This window comes from Sus scrofa, chromosome 15 (assembly GCF_000003025.6).
Source record: "Sus scrofa isolate TJ Tabasco breed Duroc chromosome 15, Sscrofa11.1, whole genome shotgun sequence".
Classification (NCBI taxonomy): Eukaryota; Metazoa; Chordata; class Mammalia; order Artiodactyla; family Suidae; genus Sus; species Sus scrofa.
The window spans coordinates 137636595-137656795 of record NC_010457.5 but is presented as its reverse complement, the minus strand read 5'-3'; the positions used below and the strand labels follow the sequence as shown (position 1 = coordinate 137656795).

Here is a 20201-nt window from a genome sequence, read left to right as displayed (position 1 = left end):
GAGACATAGAGACACGTCCAACGGTGAAGCACAGAGTCACCGCATGACCCAGCAATGCCACTCCGGGGACCGACCCGAAAGCAACAAAACGCACGTCCACGTGAAGCTTTCCACACGAATCTCACACGGGCAGAGTATTCATGACGTCAAACGCTCCTCAACCGACGAGTGCGTGTGCAAAACGCGACTGCGGTCCCCATAAGAAGGAACGAAATCCTGACACGGGCCGCGGCGCGTGGGCAGATCTTGAAAACATGCTGCTGAGTAGGAGGCGTCACTCGTGAAAGACCACACAAGTCACACGGTTTTCTTCCTGCGAAAGCGCGGGGTTGGGGGGGGGGGGGATCTGCAGACAGAGTTTCCCGGTTGCTTAGGGCTAAGGAAGCGGGGCTGCGGTTCACAGACACCAGGCCCCTTTTGCGGCCATGACGTCTGCTCTACAATTGCCTGCGGGACGGGGCGGCTGCAGGACGCTGTCAACACACACAAAACTGCTCAATCGAACACTTCAAGTGGGTGAAGCCGACAGTAAGTGAGTTCCATTTCCATCGAGTTGACATCAAAAGCAAAACAAAACAAGTGGACAGTGTGGGGGGGGACGGTGGAGGTCAAGTCACCATTGACTTATCTGTTATTTATTTATTTTATTATTATTATAATTTTTTTAAGGGCTGCATCCATGGCATATGGAGGTTCCTAGGCTAAGGGCTGAATTGGAGCTACGGCTGCCGGCCTACACCACAACCACAGCAACGTCTGATCCTGAACCCACTGAGCGAGGACAGGGATTGAACCCGTGTCCTCATGGAAGCTCATCGGGTTCGTTAACCCCTGAGCCACGAGGGGAACTCCAGACCTGACTTTTTTTAGTTAAAGAGGTGCGTTCAGGTAAAACCATAAAGAGAAAAACCTTTCCGGCAGTCAAAGGGAAAACTGGTAAATAGAAAAAACCACTTCCGCTGCCTCCCTCAGGCGTCCAGGCAGATCGGGTAAAGCGGCTGATGCTGGGGGAAAGCCACGTCTTATTCCAAGGACGGTCCAACGGTGGCTGCCTGAGAAAAATGACTCTTGTGTTTTCTTTTTTTCTTTTCTATTTTCAATTAGAGATCTCCCTCTTTATTTTATTCTTAATTGTTTCGGCCATGCCCACAGGATGCGGAAGTTCCTGGGCCAGGGATTGAACCCACACCACAGCCGTGGCCATGCTGGGTCATTACCCCAATGAGCCACATGGAACTCCAAAATATCTTCTCTCTCCCCCCCACCTCCAATATATTTTCAAAAGCTAGTATCTACATCTGTGTCTCAAGACGTCACATCGCCGTAGCAAGGACCAGAAGGGACCAGGGCCATTGCTACTGCTGGCCAAGCTCACCTGCCCCTCAGACGGCCTGGCTAGGGGCCCGCCCCTCTCCGCCCTCACCTGGGGGCCTCGCCTCCTCTGCTGAGATAAGGGCTCCGGGCAGGAAGCACTCCTTTTTGCTTTTCCCACCAGAAGCTAATGTCTATGTGGTCTTTTTTCTTTACCAGAGGGAATGCAAGCCACGATTTTTTTTTTTTGTCTTTTCTAGGGCCGCACCTGCAGCATACGGAGGTTCCCAGGCTAGGGGTCTAATCGGAACTGCAGCTGGCAGCCTACACCACAGCCACAGCAACTCAGGATCCGGGCCACGTCTGCGACCTACACCACAGCTCACGGCAACGCAGGATCCTTAACCCACTGAGCAAGGCCAGGGGTCGAACCCACAACCTCATGGCTCCTAGTAGGATTCATCAACCACTGAGCCACGACCAGAACTCCCAAGATTTAATTATTAAAATCAAACAATGAAAAGCAATGGTTAGCTATTATAGGCATGTTATTCATACATTTATCATATCTGTTATGCATAGATTCATCATACAGAAGAGTCTGACACATCATATTCGGTGACCAGTGACCCGCTGTACAGCAGACTATTGAGTTTTCCCTCCGGGAACATCTGCAAGGACAGGCTGTGTGACCCTTGCACCCGAGCCAGCCAGGCAGCGCGCGGGAGGGTGAATGATTCACCAGGTCGCACCCCCCCGCCCCCCCCAGCCACTCACTCACCGGCCTCTCGTTCCTCCACCAGGTGCTCCAGGGGCAGGCGGATGGAGTCGTGCTCCACGGTGCAGGTGATGAAGTGGGGCAAGGCCCCGGCCACGGGGCGAGGATGCTCGGCCGCGTCCCCCTCTGAGATGTGGGTTTTGTGGAAATGTTTCAGGGCAGAATGGATGACTAAATTGTTTGACTGCAGAGACATCACAGAGAACTCACTTAGGAAACGACCCTGCGGGGAGACTTGCAGTAACAACCTCTCCCACTCGTGTTTCCCTTGGGGGCTAACAGGGAAAAGGGGGAGAGGCCTCAAAGACACTCACTCCTGCACTGCACTTTTGGGGGGGCACAGCCACATCCTGCGGAAGTTCTCAGGCCAGGGACCCCACCCACAGCAGGGACCGGGGCCACAGTCATGAGGACGCTGGATCCTCAACCTCCTTCACCGCCAGGGAACTCCTGCACCTTTTCAGAGGTCTGACTGAAGGGCGTTGTCGAGGCTCAGAGCTGACAAACCCAACTAGGATCCATGAGGACTCGGGTTTGATCCCTGGCCCCGCTCAGTGGGTTAAGGATCTGGTGTTGCTCTGAGCTGTGGTGTAGGTCACAGACAGAGGCTTGGATCCCGTGTTGTTGTGGCTGTGGAGTAGGCTGGCAGCTACAACTCTGATTTGACCCCTAGCCTGGGAACTTCCATATGCTGCAAGTGAGCCCCTAAAAAGATAAGAAAAAAAAAAAAAGATTTAACTGCAAAAAGACTCGGGAATTTTAAACTTTCAAAAATGTCAGACGACATTTCTGGTGAATTATGCATTTTTTTTTTTTTTGTTAAGCAATATTATGCACTTTTTAAAATTTTCTAAATCAATCAAAAAAGATATTTTGAAATGCACAGTTTTGTATATGTCATGAATGGTCAACGGGAACCTGCTGCGTAACACAAAGAATCCACTCAGTATATTCGGTGACAGCCTGTCTGGGGACGGACATGTGTGTCTGAACACCTGATACAGAAGGTGCATCTGTATACGCTTTGCTGTACAGCAGAGGTCAACATAGCAATGTAAACAACTATACTTCAGTGAACTTTTTTAAAAAAAGATATTTTGCCCAGGCACCCATCACTGGTGGCAGCGTGAACTGGCCCAACCTCCGTTAAGGTTATATCAAGCAAGCCCTCTGACCCAGGAAATCTATTGCCACAGTTTTTTTTTTTTTTTTTTTTTTTTTTGGTCTTTTGTCTTTTTAGGGCCACACCCGCAGCATACGGAGGTTCCCAGGCTAGGAGTCTAATTGGAGCTGTAGCCGCCAGCCTACACCACAGCCACAGCAACGCCAGATCTGAGCCACATCTGCGACCTACACCACAGCTCACAGCAACACTGGATCCTTAAGCCACTGAGAGAGGCCATGGATCGAAACTGCATCTTCATGGTTCCTAGTCGGATTTGTTTCTGCTGCGCCAAGACCGAAATATTCTGCATTTCTAGACTTGATCCTACAGCTACACTTGCACAGAAGCAAAATGATGGATGTAACATTTATTAAGTGTACAATAGTGTAACAGCAAGACCTCAGGAAACCCCTCAATGTCCATTAAAGGGACTCGTTAACGTAATTACACTCATTCAAGGGACACCAAGCCGATGTAAAAGCACCAAGGGGGGGAGTTCCCACTGTGGCACCGAGGGTTAAGGATCTGGTGTTGCTGCAGCTGCTACGGAACTTCCATATGCCACAGGTGGTGGCAAAAAAAAAAAAAAGCACTGAGGGAAACTCTGTGAGCTGATGCCAAGGATCTCAAGGGCACTTGTTAAAGGACAAAAGGCAGCGAGCATCGTGTGCGGTTTCCTACAGTTGGTATAAAAAGGGCGCAGTATGTACACGTTTGCTTATACACAGCAAAGACCCGGGAAAAGGAGAGATGTGTATCAATCCACACACTTGGGGCTTTTAAGGCACAGCTACCTCTGCAGGACACTAACAGTCCCGGACCCCTGAGGGAGAGGACGTGGAGAGCTGAGGATGGGGGCAAGGGGACGTTGCTGTCATAAAGAAATCTTTTCTTTTACTAAATACAACACATAAATAGAAAAGTGTATGAAATAGAAAGGGAAGTTTAACGAAAAAGCACGAGAGTGAACACCCGTGTAACCGTGCCTGGGTCAAGACAGAGCCGGTTCCTACACCGGGAGACGGGCCCTCAACCACCGCCTGAAGCTAAGCAGCATCCTGACGTCTATGGCAACCCCTCCCCTGCCTTTCTTCATGCTTTTCCTTCTTTTGTAAGCAGCCCTACAGGATTTTGCTTATTTTGCCTCTTTTTGACCTTACATGAATGGAATTGAACTGAATTAATTTTTAAAGGATTTATTGATTTATTTATATCTTTTTTTTTTTTTTTTAATTTTGGCGGCCCTGCAGGACATGGAGTTCGCAGGTCAAGGATCAGATCTGAAGTGCAGTTGCTACCTGCACGGCAGCAGTGGCAACACCAGGTCATTGAAACCTTCTGTGCCAGGCCAAGGATCCCACCTGCATCCCAGCACTGCAGACACAGCTGATCCAGTTCTGCCACAGCAGGAACTCCGGAATTGAACTTTCTTTCCAACTGAGGATTAAATCTATTCAAGCATCCGAAGGCAGGACGGCACGGTGGGGAGGCGGTCCCTGCTGCTTGTTCTGCTCTGAGGACACACACACTGTCACACGGTGCTCAGGGGACTTAAAAAGCCCTGAGAGTTTAACAGGTGGTCCTGGTGGGTAAGGGAGGCGGCTGCTGCCAGGGTTCGCCCAGACCTGAGACGCATCAAACCAGGTAATGGGGAGAGGGTGGTGGGCGGGCGGTTCAAACGTGTTTCTCCGAAAGGCAGGTGGTTCTCTCCAGCCCCGAGTCACGGCCTCGCAGAAAACACTGCTGCCCCGCACAGCGATTCCTGGTCTAGAAAGGCGGGCCTTCCGGGGCTGCACACCTCAGGTCAGATGATCTGACCCACCGAGAACGGGATGGAGGTGCCTGGGCCCCTCCCACGCGCCGCCTCCACCTGCCGGTACCGGCCCAGGGGCACTCGACTCCACCAGACGCCCAGCGGCGATGGGAGCAGAGCAGCCTCTGCTGGAGCCGGCACGTCACCTCTGAAACGCACCGTGCGCCCCAGGCCACCACGCTCCTGCACACCCGGCCCCCGAGGAGGCCAGGAAAGCCCCACAGGGCAGCTGGGGTGGCTCCCTGCGGGCCACCAGGGCGCTGGTCCTGGGGATGGTGGGAGCCCAGGTGCCGGGCGGCAGCTCCCCTTCCCCTACCAGGCTCAGCCCACACCGTCCGGCCCCGCGCCCGTCCTGGCGCTGCTGGGCTGGGGGCTGAGGGGCCCGCTCCCCCCCGCGACGGCATCAGGGTGAGCACATCAGTCCCTGCTCTTCAGAGGGACTTCCGGATTGTCCCCAGGCTCCGGCTGACACGACGGCGGCTGTGAACCGCACAGTCCGGCCTGCGCGGGGTGCCCACGCGCGCGGTTCTTCCGCAGGGGGTCCCTGAGCGGCGCGGCCGGCTGACAGCGCATGCGTGGCCTTGACCGCCTCTGGCGACGCCAACCTCCCGCCGGAAGGGTTTTCCAGCACGTGGAGCTCCCGGTCAAGGTGCTCGCTGCTCTGCATCCTCCGTCGGTACCATCGCTGGACCTAAGTTTCACCGCAGGGGCGTTTCTCTGCTCTTCACCCCCGCGTTCTGATCACGCCCGAGGCCGAGTCCCTTTCCCCGGGTAGGGATCCCGTGGGCTTCTCTGTGAAGTGCGTGCTTCCTGCGCGTTTTTCCGCTAGGCTGCCGGCCGTCGTATTCTGGATGCCGGTCTTGCGTCAGTTACTGCGCTGCCAACATCTCCCACTGACGAGTGGGTCTTTTTACCATTGATTCGGGGTGCTCTGCTGAATTCGTTTGTTTTGCTGCGGTGGTGGCAGAACTTATCAGTCTCGACGTTCATGATCAAAGCTTCCGTATTTAAGAAATCCATCAGTCTAACCCATCACAAGGACCAGGCCTGGTCACGTGACCAGGGCCCATCCACGGACCCCCCAGTCTCCGGCCTGGCGTCGCACCTGCGTGACCAGCAGCTGCCTTAATTAGTAGAGCACGTGTTGCCTTGTTGATCTTCAAGAATTCCTGGCTGCTCTTGGCACCCTGCATCCCCATATAAAATTTATGCCATTCCACAAAAAACAAAAACAAAAGAGAGAGAGAGAGAACTTTGACTGAGGTTGCACGGGATCTACAGATCAGTTTGGAAAGAACTGATACATTCTGCTTGTTCACCCTTCCCCGTCTGGGAACAGGGCACCCGGCTCCAGTTATGTGGAAGGCCTCTGAAGGCCCACTCGTGTTTCTACTCCTTCCCAGGTTGGGGTGGGGAGATGGAGTACAAAATCTGTTTTACTATCAGACACAACTTAGAATAGATTTACAAGGAGATCCTGCTGAATAGCATTGAGAACTTTGTCTAGATACTCATGTTGCAGCAGAAGAAAGGGTGGGGGAAAAATGTAATTGTAATGTATACATGTAAGGATAACCTGACCCCCTTGCTGTACAGTGGGAAAAAAAAATTATAAAAAAAAAAAGAAAACAGATAGTAAAATGATACCATTAAACCCAGTCAAATTATTAATCTCATTAACTAAAAATAAATACCTCAAGTAAAAAAAAAAATCTGTTTTACTAGATTCATTTCCTAAGTTTTTGATTTTTTTTTTTGTGCTCTGATAAATATCTGTTTGTTGGTGGTACATAAAAGTAGAGCTGATTTTTTTTTAATCTAATAACTGCTAAATGTACTAACTCTAATAATATAGTGCAGATTCTCTGTTTTCTGGGCTTTGGTGGCCTGGCCAGCAGCATGCAGAAGTTCCCAGGCCAAGGATCAAACCTGCGCCACAGCAGTGACCCAAGCCACTGCAGTGACAACGCCAGGTCCTTTACCTGCTCTGCCACAAGGGAACTCCTCTCTGTTTTTCGTGTGGACAGTCATCACCTGTCATGCCTTCGCCTCCAACAAGGAAGTGAGACAGAATTACTGACTGGAGGTCTTGATGCCATCACACTGTCACTGAGTATCTTCTATCAATTTAAAAAGACGTGCATTTGGAGTTCCCCTTGTGGCTCAGCAGTAACGAACCCAACTAGTATCCACGAGGACGTGGGTTTGGATCTGGAGTTGCTGTGGCTGTGGTGTAGGTCGGCAGCTACAGCTCTGATTCCATCCCTAGACCAGGAACTTCCATAGGCCACAGTTGCAGCCCTAAAAAGACAAAAAAATAAATAGATAAATAAAAAGATGTACATTTGAAAAGAGTCAAACCTTACACTCTTTTTATTTGAAGTATAGCTGATTTACGATGTTATGTAAACATGAAATGTAAAGATATTCTTTTTCAGATTCTTTTCCATTTAGGTTATTGCAGGATATTGAATATAGTTCCTCATGCTGTACAGTAGGCTCTTGTTGTTTATTTTAAATACAGTAGCGTGTATCTGTGAATCACAAACTCCTAATTTGTCCTTCTCCCTTCCCCTTTGGTAACCATAAATTGGTTTTCTATGTCTGTGAGTCTATTTCTGTTTTGTAAAAAGTTCATTTGTATCATTTTTTTATTTTAAAAAAATTATTTTCTTTTATAGTTTTCTTTTTTAATGATTTTTATTTCTTCCATTATAGTTGGTTCACAGTGTTGTCAATTTTCTACTGTACAGCAAAGTGACCCAGTCACACACACATATATATACATGCATTCTTTCTCATATTACCCTCCATCACGTGCCATCACAAGTGACTAGATACAGTTCCCAGTGCTGTACAGCAAGATCTCCATTCCAAATGCAATAATTTGCATCTATTAAGCCCAGACTCCCAGTCCCTCCCACTCTGTCCCCCTTGGCAATCACGTCTGTTCTCCAAGTCCAGGAGTTTCTTTTCTGTGGAAAGGTTTATTTGTGCCGTATATTAGATTCCAGATATAAATGATATTATATGGTATTTGTCTTTCTCTGACTTACTTCACTTAGTATGAGAATCTCTAGTTCCATCTATGTTGCCACAAATGGCATCATTTTGTTCTTTTTTATGGCTGAGTAGTATTCCATTGTGTATATATACACACCACATCTTCTTAATCCATTCATCTGTTGGTGGACATTTAGTTTGTTTCCATGTCTTGGCTGTTGTGAATAGTACTGCAGTGAACATACAGGTGCATGTGTCTTCTTCAAGGAAAGTTTTGACTGAATATATGCCCAGGAACAGGATTGCTGGGTCACGTGGTAGTTCCAAGTTTAGCCTTCTGAGGTGCCTCCATACTGTTTTCCATAGTGGTCGTACTAGCTTACATTCCCACCAACAGTGCAGGAGGGTTCCCTTTTCTCCACACCCCCTCCAGCACTTGTTCTTTGTGGGCTTATTAATGATGGCCATTCTGACTGGTGTGAGGTGGTATCTCAAGGTAGTTTTGATTTGCATTTCTATTCTAATAATCAGGGATGTTGAGTATTTTTTTACGTGCTTGTTGGCCATCTGTATATCTTCTTTGGAGAAATGTCTACTCAGGTCTTTTGCCCATTTTTCAGTTGGGCTGTTGTGTTTTTTTGCTGTTGAGTTGTATAAGTTGTTCATATATTTTAGAGATTAAGCCCTTGTCAGCTGCATGATTTGAAACCATTTTCTCCCATTCGGTAGGTTGTCTTTTTTTTTTTTTTTTTATGGTTTCCTTTGCTGTGCAAAAGCGTGTCAGTTTGATTAGGTCCCACTGGTTTATTTTCCCTTTTACTTCTGTTGCTTTGGGAGACTGACCTGATGTATGATCTTTTTTTTAAGATTCCACATCTAAGTGATCTCATATGGTATTTGTCTTTGTCTGACTTCACTGAGTATGATAACCTCTAGGTCGGTCCATGTTGCTGCAAATGGGATTATTTCATCCTTTTTTAATGGCCGAGGCCGGCATTCCACTGAATATGAGCCACATCTTCATCCCCTCCTGTTGATGGACATTTAGGTTGTTTCCCTGTCTTGGCTTCTGTAAACAGTGCTGCTATGACCACTGAGGAGCATGTGTCTCTTCGAATCAGTGTTTTCCTTTCTCCTGGACATATGCCCTGGAATAGGACTGCTGGATCATATGATAGTTCTGTTCTGTTCTGTTTTTGTCTTTTCTAGGGCTGCTCCCACCGAGCAAGGCCAGGGGTCAAACCCGCAACCTCATGGTTCCTATCGGATTCATTAACCACTGAGCCACCACGGGAACTCCAATGGGTCTGGTTTTTTAAGAAACCTCCATACTGTTCTCCACGGTGGCGGCCCCGTTTACATTCCCACCCGCAGTGCAGGAGGGTCCCTTTTCTCCACACCCCCTCCAGCATTTGTTATCGGTAGACTTTTTGATGATGGCCTTTCAGACTGGAAATCTCACACCCCTCATAAGGTCAACAACTTTGGGATTCAAAGGAATGAGATTCTAGGGCGAAATGAAGGGGAAACTCTCTTTATTGGAAGAGCAACGCGAAGCAAGTTACTTTATACGAGAGACAGCAAACAACATCTATCAGAGCCCTGGAAGTCACTTACGGGATAAGCGCTGGCTTGTTACATCAAGCCAACCCGCACACGACCAAGACATAGCGTTACTCTTTCTTTACAACATCATGATACCAGGAGGGAGCCGCTGTCGCTTTTTACCGTGGGTGCAGCTAAGGATGAGAGGCCGTGCGGGCCGTTTACCTCGGTGCCCCCGGAAGTGAAGATCACGTCCTGAGGTCTCCCGCCTACCATCCTGGCCAGGCTCTCCCGGGCGGCGCCGATCGTCTCCTTGGCCTTCCTGCCTTGAGGACCAAAACGGACACTCGTCAGCTTGGCTTCACCGAGTCCAACCAACACAGGCTTAAAAGAACCACTGAACAAGAAGGAGCCAGCTGAGTGGAGCCTTCTCCTCAGCTCTCCTCCTTCCATTTGTGACCATGACACGACCCAACACTACACTGCCACCGGGAAATAACGTGCCCAAGGGGCAGCAGGAAGAGATGCGCCATCAGTGAAGACTACGGAGGTCTAAGTACGGCAGTAAGAGCCAGAAACAAACACGGGAGGATGCCCGGGAACCCTAAAACTCCCGAGCCATGGCTTTCTTCTTACTGGAACAGGAGAGGGAAGCTGTGGCCACGCGCCCTGCTCCCCACTCATCAAGACAGGAGAAAGTAAAAGGATGCAGTCGTTGCTTAAGGGCGCTGCAAGACAACAGAAATAAGCACGGAGAGAACGCATGACTCCTCAACACAAAGTCCAGTGCCCTGTGTCACACGCAGGTCCCCTGGGCAACCAGAGGCCGCTGCCTCAGGGACACATCCGCTTTCAAGTAAGGGCAGGAGCCCACCGAGTCCCAGTGCCCCTGGGTAGCAGGGAAGCTCATGTGGCTGAGAAAGAAAGACGGGTTCTGGGATGGGAACTCTGGGCATTCGGGTCACCAGTCTTAGGCATCTTTAGTCGCCAAACCTTTTTGACTATTCAGTCCTATGTATAAAAAAAAAAACCAAAAATGTTTTGTGAGCAGGCACTGCTAAAATCAATACATAGGAGAAAACGTACATAAAAACAGAAATGTAAACAAGAACGGTAAAAATAAATATACAAAGGAATCCGCACACTCCTTCAGACTACTTTGTAGATTTCAATTACAAACAACAAAGGTCCATGGTGTTCAGGAAGCCTAATCCCTTCAATTCATGAGAAACGTTAAGAGGCGGTGATACATGTCAGTCAGCTGGGCAGGACCACAGCCTGGCGCGCTATCAGCTCCTCTTGGATGTAGCTCGAATCTGGTCCCTCCAGGATGCTGTTGAGAAGCCCCCTCTGCGAAGCCCCCGGGGGACCCCAAGGCAGGAGCTCCTCTGTGCCCCCTGCCCGCGCGGCCCGCTCTCCCAGGGCAACTGCTGCTGCCTATGTGGGGTGTGGCGGCCAGAGCCGCTTCCAAGGCACCTACGGACCGTCGTATGAGCGTTTCATCATGTTTTTTTTTCCTTTTCAAAAACGGTTTCATAATTTACATACCGGTTTGCAAAAATTTCCCGTTCTACTGGGAGACACGGCTTGGAGACCCTTCTGAGTAAGGACTCGTGTGGCTACCGCACCACCGCTCACCCACTTTTCCCGAGGTCCCTGAGTGGCCAAACCCAGGTCCTGAATCAGGTCCTGCCCCTGCCCGCGGTCCCCGGGCCCTCCCGCCTCGCCGGCGCGCTGTGAGGCTGGGCTCCAGTCCCAGAACGCAGAGCCCTCCTGCCTCCGCAGCCCAGCTCTGACGCCCTGATGACACTGACCGCGCCCAAGTCCCCAACCCAGACCTCGGCCGGGTGCTGCTCACTCCACCTGACGGCCAACAAGCACCTGAAACCCAACCTGCTCGCAGCAGGAGAGCCTGCCTTCTCCCGGGACCAGCTCCTGGCTCAGCCTTTCCCTCCTGAGTCCTGCCAGGAGCCCAGGCTTCAGCCTTTCTGCTCCATCACCCAGCCCACTGGGCCATCCTGTAGGACCTGCCGTCAAAAATATCCAGTATCGGCCCCGGCCCCGGCCCCCCGCACCGTGCCCCAGCTACAAGCCAAGCAAGGCCACTGCTAGAACATTCTCCTGGCAGGACCCCAACGTGGTCCAGTCTCAACAAAGCGGCCAAAGTAAAGCCCTGAAAACCCCAACACGCTTTGTGCCCTGTGCGTTTCCCTACCTGGAGCAGTGCCTGCACACAGTAGGTGCTCACTCAATACTGGTTAGATCAGACGTTCTCAAAGTGTGGTCTGGGGAACCCTGGGGGGGGGGGTTGTCCCTGACGTGTTTGCAGGGGGTCCACAAAGTCAAAATTATTTTAATAACACCGAGATGTCATTTGCCCATTTCCTTGAAAGTTTAGAGCGAAGCCTTCCGGAGGCCCCGTGATGCGAGCCCTGCAGTGAGCTGGACGCAGCGCCAGCAGTGGGCCCTGGGGGTCTTCTCTTGAGACATCAGAGAGATTTCCAAACACGTGCAGCAACGCCGTCCTCGTCCCTCCATTGGCTCTGTTTTGGAAGAGATCGCTTCTCTTCCAAACCAATGTTAATATGGAACGGATTCATTACTGCAATGGGTGGTGAGTTCCTTCACTTTTATTTACAGGGTTTCAGTGCTGAGCTCTACCGTGTTTTTAGCGTTGAGCCCTTAACGTGTTTCAAGACTGTGAAGGTCTTGGGAGGGAACTCAGTCACGTCGCCCCTCTGCTCGGACCCCGAGACACTCTCTATCTTGGCCCCCTAAGATGGCCCCAAAGCCCTACAGGGCACCACCCCAAACCGCTCGGACCCCCATGCTCCCCCACCTGCAGTCCCGCTACTCAAAGGTAACTGCAGGGGAAGAACCAGGAGAGCATCCTGCTGATATGTCCTGGCCGTGGCCGTGACTGTCCTTGCTGCCGTCTCCCTTCCTACCACCAAGGATGTTTTCAGCTGGCACACATCTGAATTAAGGCCACATTTAAATTAAGAAATTCTTAGATTAAGAATTTAGGTCTCATTTCCCAACTTTCACTGCAATTGGGCTGCCAAAGCTTGGCCGTGAGACTGACCTCTGGCAACAGGCTACAAGCCAGAGTGGTACTTGCAACTTCTAGAAATGTCCCTGAAGGGCCCAGGCATCCCTTTCTCCTCTCTTTCTCTCCGTGCCACAGGCTGGACTGCTGACGTGATGGCTCGCGCCGCAGCAGCCATCTGGATCACAAGCGGCAGGTGTGTGGTGAGGATGGAAGAAGGCAGAAGGAGCTGGAGTCCCACAGAGTGGCGGAGCAGCCCCATGGGCCCTGCACTGTGACAGAAATAAACCTCAAGCTGTTTAAGCTACTGTTATTTGGGCGTTTCTGACTCAGAGAAAAACCATACATTTTGTGCCCTTGCTCATACACAGCTTTTTCTTGGGTGGGGATGGGGCGGGGGTGGGGAGGGACATCAAAGAGCCCACACTGCCCATAACATGCACCCTCCACTTGGGCCAGATGCCACCTCCAGCCTTCTGGGTCAATCCAGTCCACACCTTTGCTGTAACGGGGTCCAGAACTCATTCCAGGACTCCGCCTATACCTCACGGCTTCACTCCGCCCTCAAATGATGGACACTGAGGTTATAAGCAAGGGGTTATAAAATATCCTGGGTTTCTGGACTCTTCCTCCCATCCTTATCATTGTCATTAAAATAGATGCCTCTCCAAGGAATTCTTATCATGAAATCATAATAAGGTGAAAATAATTAAACGGATCACAGCAGTGATTTTCTTTTTCTTTCCCTTTTTTTTTTTTTCATTTCCATCTGAATGTCACCAGAGAGGGAACTGCAAAGCATTTTTTAGGGCTCCTTATTTGTGGCAACACAGGCTGTCAAGGCACCTGAAAGCCACTGACAGGCTTCACCAGGGCAAGATGAGCCGCGTTATTTCTCCCTGAGGGTTTACCCCTAAACTCTTCCTGATAAGCACCTTTAATTAGCATTTAACGGTTCTCTGTATTTTCAAGTTTTATGCATCAGCAAGTTCAGTTTTACTAAAGAGGAGTAGATACAAGGCAAGTCCAAAAGATTAGCCAGAATACATGTGCAAAATAAACCAGCAAAAAAGTTAATATATAACTAGTACCTGATTTTGAAAATAACTTTTCGTTATCAAGTTGTGAAACTTTTAATAAGCAGACAGACATGAAAATCCATGAAAGCCTGTAAATCCGTATACAGGTAATGCTAAATCCTGGGCCAGATGCCACTGGCAGTAGTCTGTTTGAAAGTTATTTTAATTCATCATGACCCAGTTAAGATAGTTTATTATTTTTTATTTTTTGGCTGCTCCACTGGCACGTGGAAGTTCCTGGGCCAGGGTTCAAACCTGCACCTCTGCAGTGACAATGCCAGGTCCTTAATCTGCTGTGCCACCACGGAACTCCTAAGATACTTTATCTTTTTTTTTTTAAGATACTTTATCTTAATAAAACTATAAGAAGGTACAACTTCAGGTCATCTGAAAAACATAACGTGACTGCCATGTAACTACTGATTTGAAGCAAATTATTTTCCAAAACCTCCAACTGAGTGCCCTACATTAAAACAAGAATAAATGAGAAACAAATAATATTTATAATTAAAGTATGTAAAAATAATTTTCATGAAAAAAAAAAAAAAAAGGCCAGGATTATATATGTACTCCCGATGATTTAAAAGATCCAGCTTGGAAATTCTGAGGAGTTTTCTTACGGCAAAGAGAGTTACGGATCTGGCATTGTCACTGCAGTGGCTTGGGACGCTGCTGTGGCACAGGTTTGATCCCTGGCCCAAGAACTTCCATATGCCATGGACACAGGTTGAAAAAAAAAAAAAACGAATAGGGTTAAAACATGTCTAGGATCGCACATTTGGGTATAAAGCCAGCATGAAACATAACGAAGTTTATTTTGCAAATTTTGTGAGGATGACCAGGATAAATGCGTGACGGGGTTCTAATAAGTACTGTTATTACAAATAATTTCGTTTTAATAGCCCCACCTGCAGCACATGGAAGTTTCTGGCTGAGAACTGAATCTGAGCCACAGTGGAGACCTATGCTGCAGCTGCAGCTATGCGGGATCCTTTAACCCAGTGCACTGGCTGGGGATCGAACCCATGCCTCCACAGCAACTCAGGCTGCTGTAGTCGGATTCTTAGCCCACTGCACTACAGCGGGAACTCCCACAAACAAGTGTTTTTTTTTGGTTTGTTTTTGTTTTTTGGTCTTTTTAGGGCCACACCCATGGCATATGGAGGTTCCCAGGTTAGGGGTCCAATCGGAGCTGTAGCCACTGGCCTACACCACACTCACAGCAACGTCAGATCCAAGCTGTGTCTGTGACCTACACTGCAGCTCATAGCAACGCCGGATCCTTAACCCACTGAGTGAGTGAGGCCAGGGATCGAACCTGCATCCTCATGGATCCTAGTCAGATTCATTTCTGCTGAGCCACGACAGGAACTCCCCAGAAACACCTCTTCATAACACATCTTTTTCATCTGGGAAAGGGCGACAGGAGTGTATGCTAAAGATGAAAGGTCATGGCTCAACGTGCGAAACTGGACTTCTCAGAAAAAGAACCCCCGAAACTACAGCTGAGGATTTGCAGTCAACGGAAGATCTGTGCAAAGCCGAGCCATCACACGTGGTGTACCATTTCTCTAAGACCGCCTCTGCCCCCCGTGTCTCCGATCTGGGTGTGTCTTCTAGAATTACCTTCCGGGTAGGAACTGCTGGGATTCCCCCAGGCTTCCTGCATGGCCTCGGCCATGGCCTGGATCACTTCTGGCTCCAGGGGGGTGGTGGCGTTATAGTCCATGTAGACTTTCCTGCAGGAGAGAAAACCAGACATGGTCATTCGGGGAAGAAGATGAATTTGGAACCAGAGCTGCACGCCGCCCTCCCGGCGCAGGAGCCAAGCACGTCCAGGGCAGGAGCCTCTCTGTCTGTGCGCCGCTCGCAAGTCTGCACGCCGTCAGCACGCACAGAGAATGTCTGCGGCCTTCCGAGACCCCTGAAATTGCTCGTTTCCTTTCCTGCGACAGACAGGAGACCGTCCACTGAGACTCTCAAAGCTTCTGTCCTGCCCTTGGTAGGAAGGGTCGGCTGGCCTGGGCTCCTGGGTGACGCTGCCGTCCCACCCCCCCAGTGGAAGCAGGGGAACTTTACAGGCCCAGGGAGCCACACATTCTGGGGCAATCTTCTTCCCTGGCCTGGCTCTTTAATTTTTTTTTATTTAAATTTTTTTTTTCTTTTTGCGCTTTTTAGGGCCGCACACTCGGCACATGGAGGTTCCCAGGCTAGGGGTCGAATCAGGGATACAGTTGCCGGCCTACATCACAGCCACAGCAATGCCAGATCCGAGCCGCATCTGTAACCTACACCACAGCTCATAGCCATGCTGGATCCTTAACCTACTGAGCGACGCCAGGGATCGAACCCGCCACGTCATGGTTCCTAGTCGGATTCGTTTCCGCTGCACCATGACGGGACCTCCCCTGGCCTGGCTTTTTAACTTCACCACCTCACCGGAAGTTTGCCTTCATTTCCCTGCAGCTTCTTTGAGGGCCACGAGGCTGTGGGGACCTGGGCGCCCCCTGCTCCCTGACGCTGCGGTCTCCAGGGCAGGCTTGCTTCTCTCCCGTTGCCCCTTCTTTGCCTAGAGTGACCGTGCCCTCCGCCCCTCCAGCACCTTTTAGGCCTTTGCTCCAACCTGACCTCGTGACACTATCTGGGCTTTCGACAAATTTGCAGCCACCATGCCCTCCTTCCCAGGGCTCCGCGTGCCCCTGGCCGCCCCATCATCCGGACACTAGACTTGCTCCACGTTCATTCTCGGTCTCGACAGAAAGTAACCTCCAGCTGTTTTCCCCGCAGCTCTGAGAACAAGGCTGGCACACAGTAGGGACTTGATTTACAAGGTGACAAGAGAACTGTCACAGAAAGTACACAGCCCCTGAAGGAGCCCTTAGAAGTAACATTTATCAGTGTATCTTTCTTACCAGCATCAAAACCCTTCAGAAATCTTCATGAATATATGCAGTAGGCAATATCCTGCCAGACAGTATCAATTATTTTACTCAAGTTTAAAATCAACAATAGTGTTTAAACCAAGCATACGAAAATTCAAACACAATCACCAACCACGGTGGTTAAAGCCCAGGTTACGGAGTTTCCCTCCTGGCTCAGCGATAAGGAACCAGACTAATACCCATGAGAACTCAGTTCGATCCCTGGCCTCACTCAGGGGGTTAAGGATCCAGCATTGCTGAGAGCTGTGGTGCAGGTCAGCAGCTGCAGCTCTGATTTGACTCCTAGCCTGGGAATTTCCATATGCCCCGGGTTTGGCCCTAAAAAGCAAAAAATAAAAATAATAATAATAATAAATAAGATCCGGGAGTTCCTATCATGGCTCAGTGTGGTTAACAAATTGACTAGGAACCATGAGGTTGTGGATTTGATCCCTGGCCTCGCTCAGCGGGTTAAGGATCCGTGTTGTTGTGGTGTAGCTCGCAAACACAGCTCAGATCCCGAGTTGCTGTGGCTCTGGCGTAGGCCGGAAGCGGAAGCTTCTTCCTTTTTTTTTTTTTTTTTTTAATTACTTTGCTAACACTGGCTCCTAAACTCCAACTTTGTCTCAGCAGTTCCTTTGCTCTTTAGGAGCTGCCCTGCTCCTAACGGCAGGATCTCCTCACTTTGGTATATATATATTTTTTTTTTGTCTTTTTGCCATTTCTTGGGCTGATCTTGCGGCATATGGAGGTTCCCAGGCTAGGGGTCGAATTGGAGCTGTAGCCACCGGCCTACACCAGAGCCACAGCAACGCCGGATCCGAGCCGCGTCTGCAACCTACACCACAGCTCACGGCAACGCCGGATCCTTAACTCACTGAGCAAGGGCAGGGATCGAACCTGCAACCTCATGGTTCCTAGTCGGATTCGTTAACCACTGCGCCACGACGGGAACTCCTGGAAGCGGAAGCTTCGATTCGACCCCTAGCCTGGGAACCTCCATATGCCGTGGGAGCTGCCCTAGAAAAGGCAAAGAGACAAAAAATAAATAAATAAAATAAGACCCAGGTTTATTTAACTCATGTTTTAATGCACCCTCTTGTCGCCAAGCCCAAGTATAAGGCCTCAGGGCAGGGAGTCTGACCAGCCATTCTTGGCCAGCACAGTATCAGGAATCCCCTGGCCCTGCTGACACTGAAATTTGCATGCGACCCTAATTCTGCTCTCACTTCCTGTAAATAACGATCCCAAAGTTCCCCAGACCACGAGTGACCGCAGTGCTTCAATCTGCTGCTGGGCTGAGCGAATTCACGGTTTGAGCTGCAGATGAAGACTTTACCGATTACTCAGCCTCGGTACTTAAACTTACAGCTCCCTTAACGTGCTATCAATACTGCAGGGAAAGCTCAACTCTCCGAGGTTCAGAACCAAAGGAGAGAAGGCATCCTGAGTCTCTTCTGACTCGGTACCTTTTCCCAGCTCCTTCTTCTCGGTCCCAACCAAAGAAGAATGTCTAATGAAAGAAATGGTCAGATTCAGGCCAGGACTCAAATTTTAAAGACACACAGGAACCCGACTGGTATCCATGAGGATGTGGGTCCATCCCAGGCCTCCCTCAGTGGGTCAACGATCTGACATTGCCATGAGTTGCAGTGTAGGCTGCAGACGCAGCTTGGATCTGCTGTGGCTGTGGCTGTGGTGTGGGCTGGCAGCTCTGGCTCGGATTCGACCTCTCGCCTGGGAATCTCCATATGCTGTGGGTGTGGCCCTAAAAGGACCAAAAAAAAAAAGAGAGAGACACCCATTCCCCCCCCAATATTTCACATATTCCCGGATGGAGGGCAAAGACTCACAAACAAAAAATGCATTTCCCCCACCCCAGGGAAAGGTTCCCACAGGCTGGAGGGCAGCCTGGGCTGAAAGTGCCTGCATCTTCCTTCCACTCTGCCAGCCACTCAGGTCAGGAGCCTGGGAGCATCCTTCTCAATCTCTCCTGCCCTACACCGCGCAGGAGCAAGTCCCGTGAGTTTTGTCCCAGGACATCCACTTCTCCCGCCACAGGTGCCACCACTCTGGGCCATACCTTCTCTTCCTCCCGAATTATTACAAGAGTCCCCAACCGGTTCCCCTGCTTCCTGTAACTCCTACACTCTACAATGAGGCTAGAAGAATCTTCCAACATATGAAATAGTAATTTATAGTATCACTAAATTACACCACTCCCCTGCTCAAATCTCCAAGATCGCCGTCACCCTGAGAGTACTACTCCCCAAAGTCCTTCCTGGGCTCTGGCGCTCTGCTCCCTGACAGCCGCTCCAAGCTCCTCCTCTCCAGCCTCGCGCGCTCCGCAGTCCCAGCTGCCTAGGATCCCGCGGGCTCCTTTCGGCCCTCGGGCCTTTGCAATGGTTCCCTCTTCCCGACCCGCCCGTTCCCAGAACTTGAAAGGCTGATTCCTGGATGTCACTCAGACTTTAGCCCAAGTGTCACCTCCCCAGGAGCCCTTCCCAGGCCACGCCTCGCGTCCGCGCGTCCATCTGGCGCTCATCCCGAATTTAGGCCTCCCGCGCTGACAGCCAGGCAGCGCTGCATGCCCGCGCGGACCGTCAAGCCGCCAGTGACCCGCCGGCTGGCGCCCCCTCTCCGGGAAGGACCCTGCCCCCGGAAAGTGACCAATGGTTGGCCGCCCTGTCTCTCGGGGCGTGGCCACCGGCCTCCCGCTCCCCTCCGCCCTCGCCTCGCGGCGCCTGGAGGGCTTCCTGGAGGAGGGCGCCATTGGTTTCCCCCGCCTTCCTCTCCAGGAGCGTACCTATCCAGCAGACTCTTCTCTGCGTGCCCGTCCGGCACACTCGCCGCTCGCCCCCGCTCGTCCCTGCTCCGCTTCCCGGCCGCCTCCATCCGGACCCCGCCGCAGCCAGGATCCAGCCCGCTGGCCCCGGGCGCTGTCCCAACCCGCAGAAACTGTCAGGCTTCGGAGCGCGGCCGAGAGGAGCTGCGAGGGCCGGGGCGCTTCCGGATTGGCTGAGCTGCGCACTGCCGGCCAATCCTCGCACCTCAAAGATGCTCTGCGAGGAGGCGGGGCCCGGGCTGCGCGCTATCCTGTGACCGGCTGGGGGCGGGCTCGTGCACGTCACAGGGGCGAGCCCACGGCGGTGGGCGGGGCTTGCCTGGAGCCCGGGCTGTCAACAAGGTAGAGGCCCCAGGGGGCGCTGGGGGGTAGGGGGGCGCGGCCTGGACGGTAGGGATCCGGGTGCTTCAGCCCGCTGGGGCGGGAGCCCGGGTCCTCCGAGGCCGGCAGACCACGTCCAGTGCCACCGCAGTCCCGGGGGACCCGCTGTGAGCTGACCTTCTGCATAAGTGACTTGGGTGGAATTAGGACTCGTTTCCTGAGGGTGGATCTGAGGGTCTGGAGGCGAGGCTGTTACAGAATCCGAGGCGAGACGTGGGAACACTAAGCAGGGAGCGCGAGGCGCGGGAAAGCTGGATCCGGGATAGATTTAGGATGTAAAACAGGCAAGAATGCTGAAAGCGGAGCCTGCG

The 20201-nt window shown here is 51.1% G+C and overlaps 1 protein-coding gene across 2 annotated transcripts in view; it reads right to left on the bottom strand.

Moving 5' to 3' along the window:
• SCLY (selenocysteine lyase) overlaps positions 1-19720 on the bottom strand; it is a 37651-nt gene extending 17931 nt beyond the window's left edge. Inside the window, exons 1-4 of one of the 2 annotated variants that reach the window (XM_021074966.1) lie at positions 19471-19720; positions 15370-15482; positions 9841-9941; positions 2093-2273 (exon numbers count right to left, since the gene is read on the bottom strand). In XM_021074966.1, the coding sequence (XP_020930625.1) occupies positions 2093-2273; positions 9841-9941; positions 15370-15482; positions 19471-19559 (484 nt within the window). In that variant the 5' untranslated portion in view covers positions 19560-19720. Of the gene's footprint in view, positions 1-2092; positions 2274-9840; positions 9942-15369; positions 15483-18888; positions 19308-19470 lie in introns of those variants that run through there. The other variant, XM_021074967.1, reaches the window with a different exon arrangement.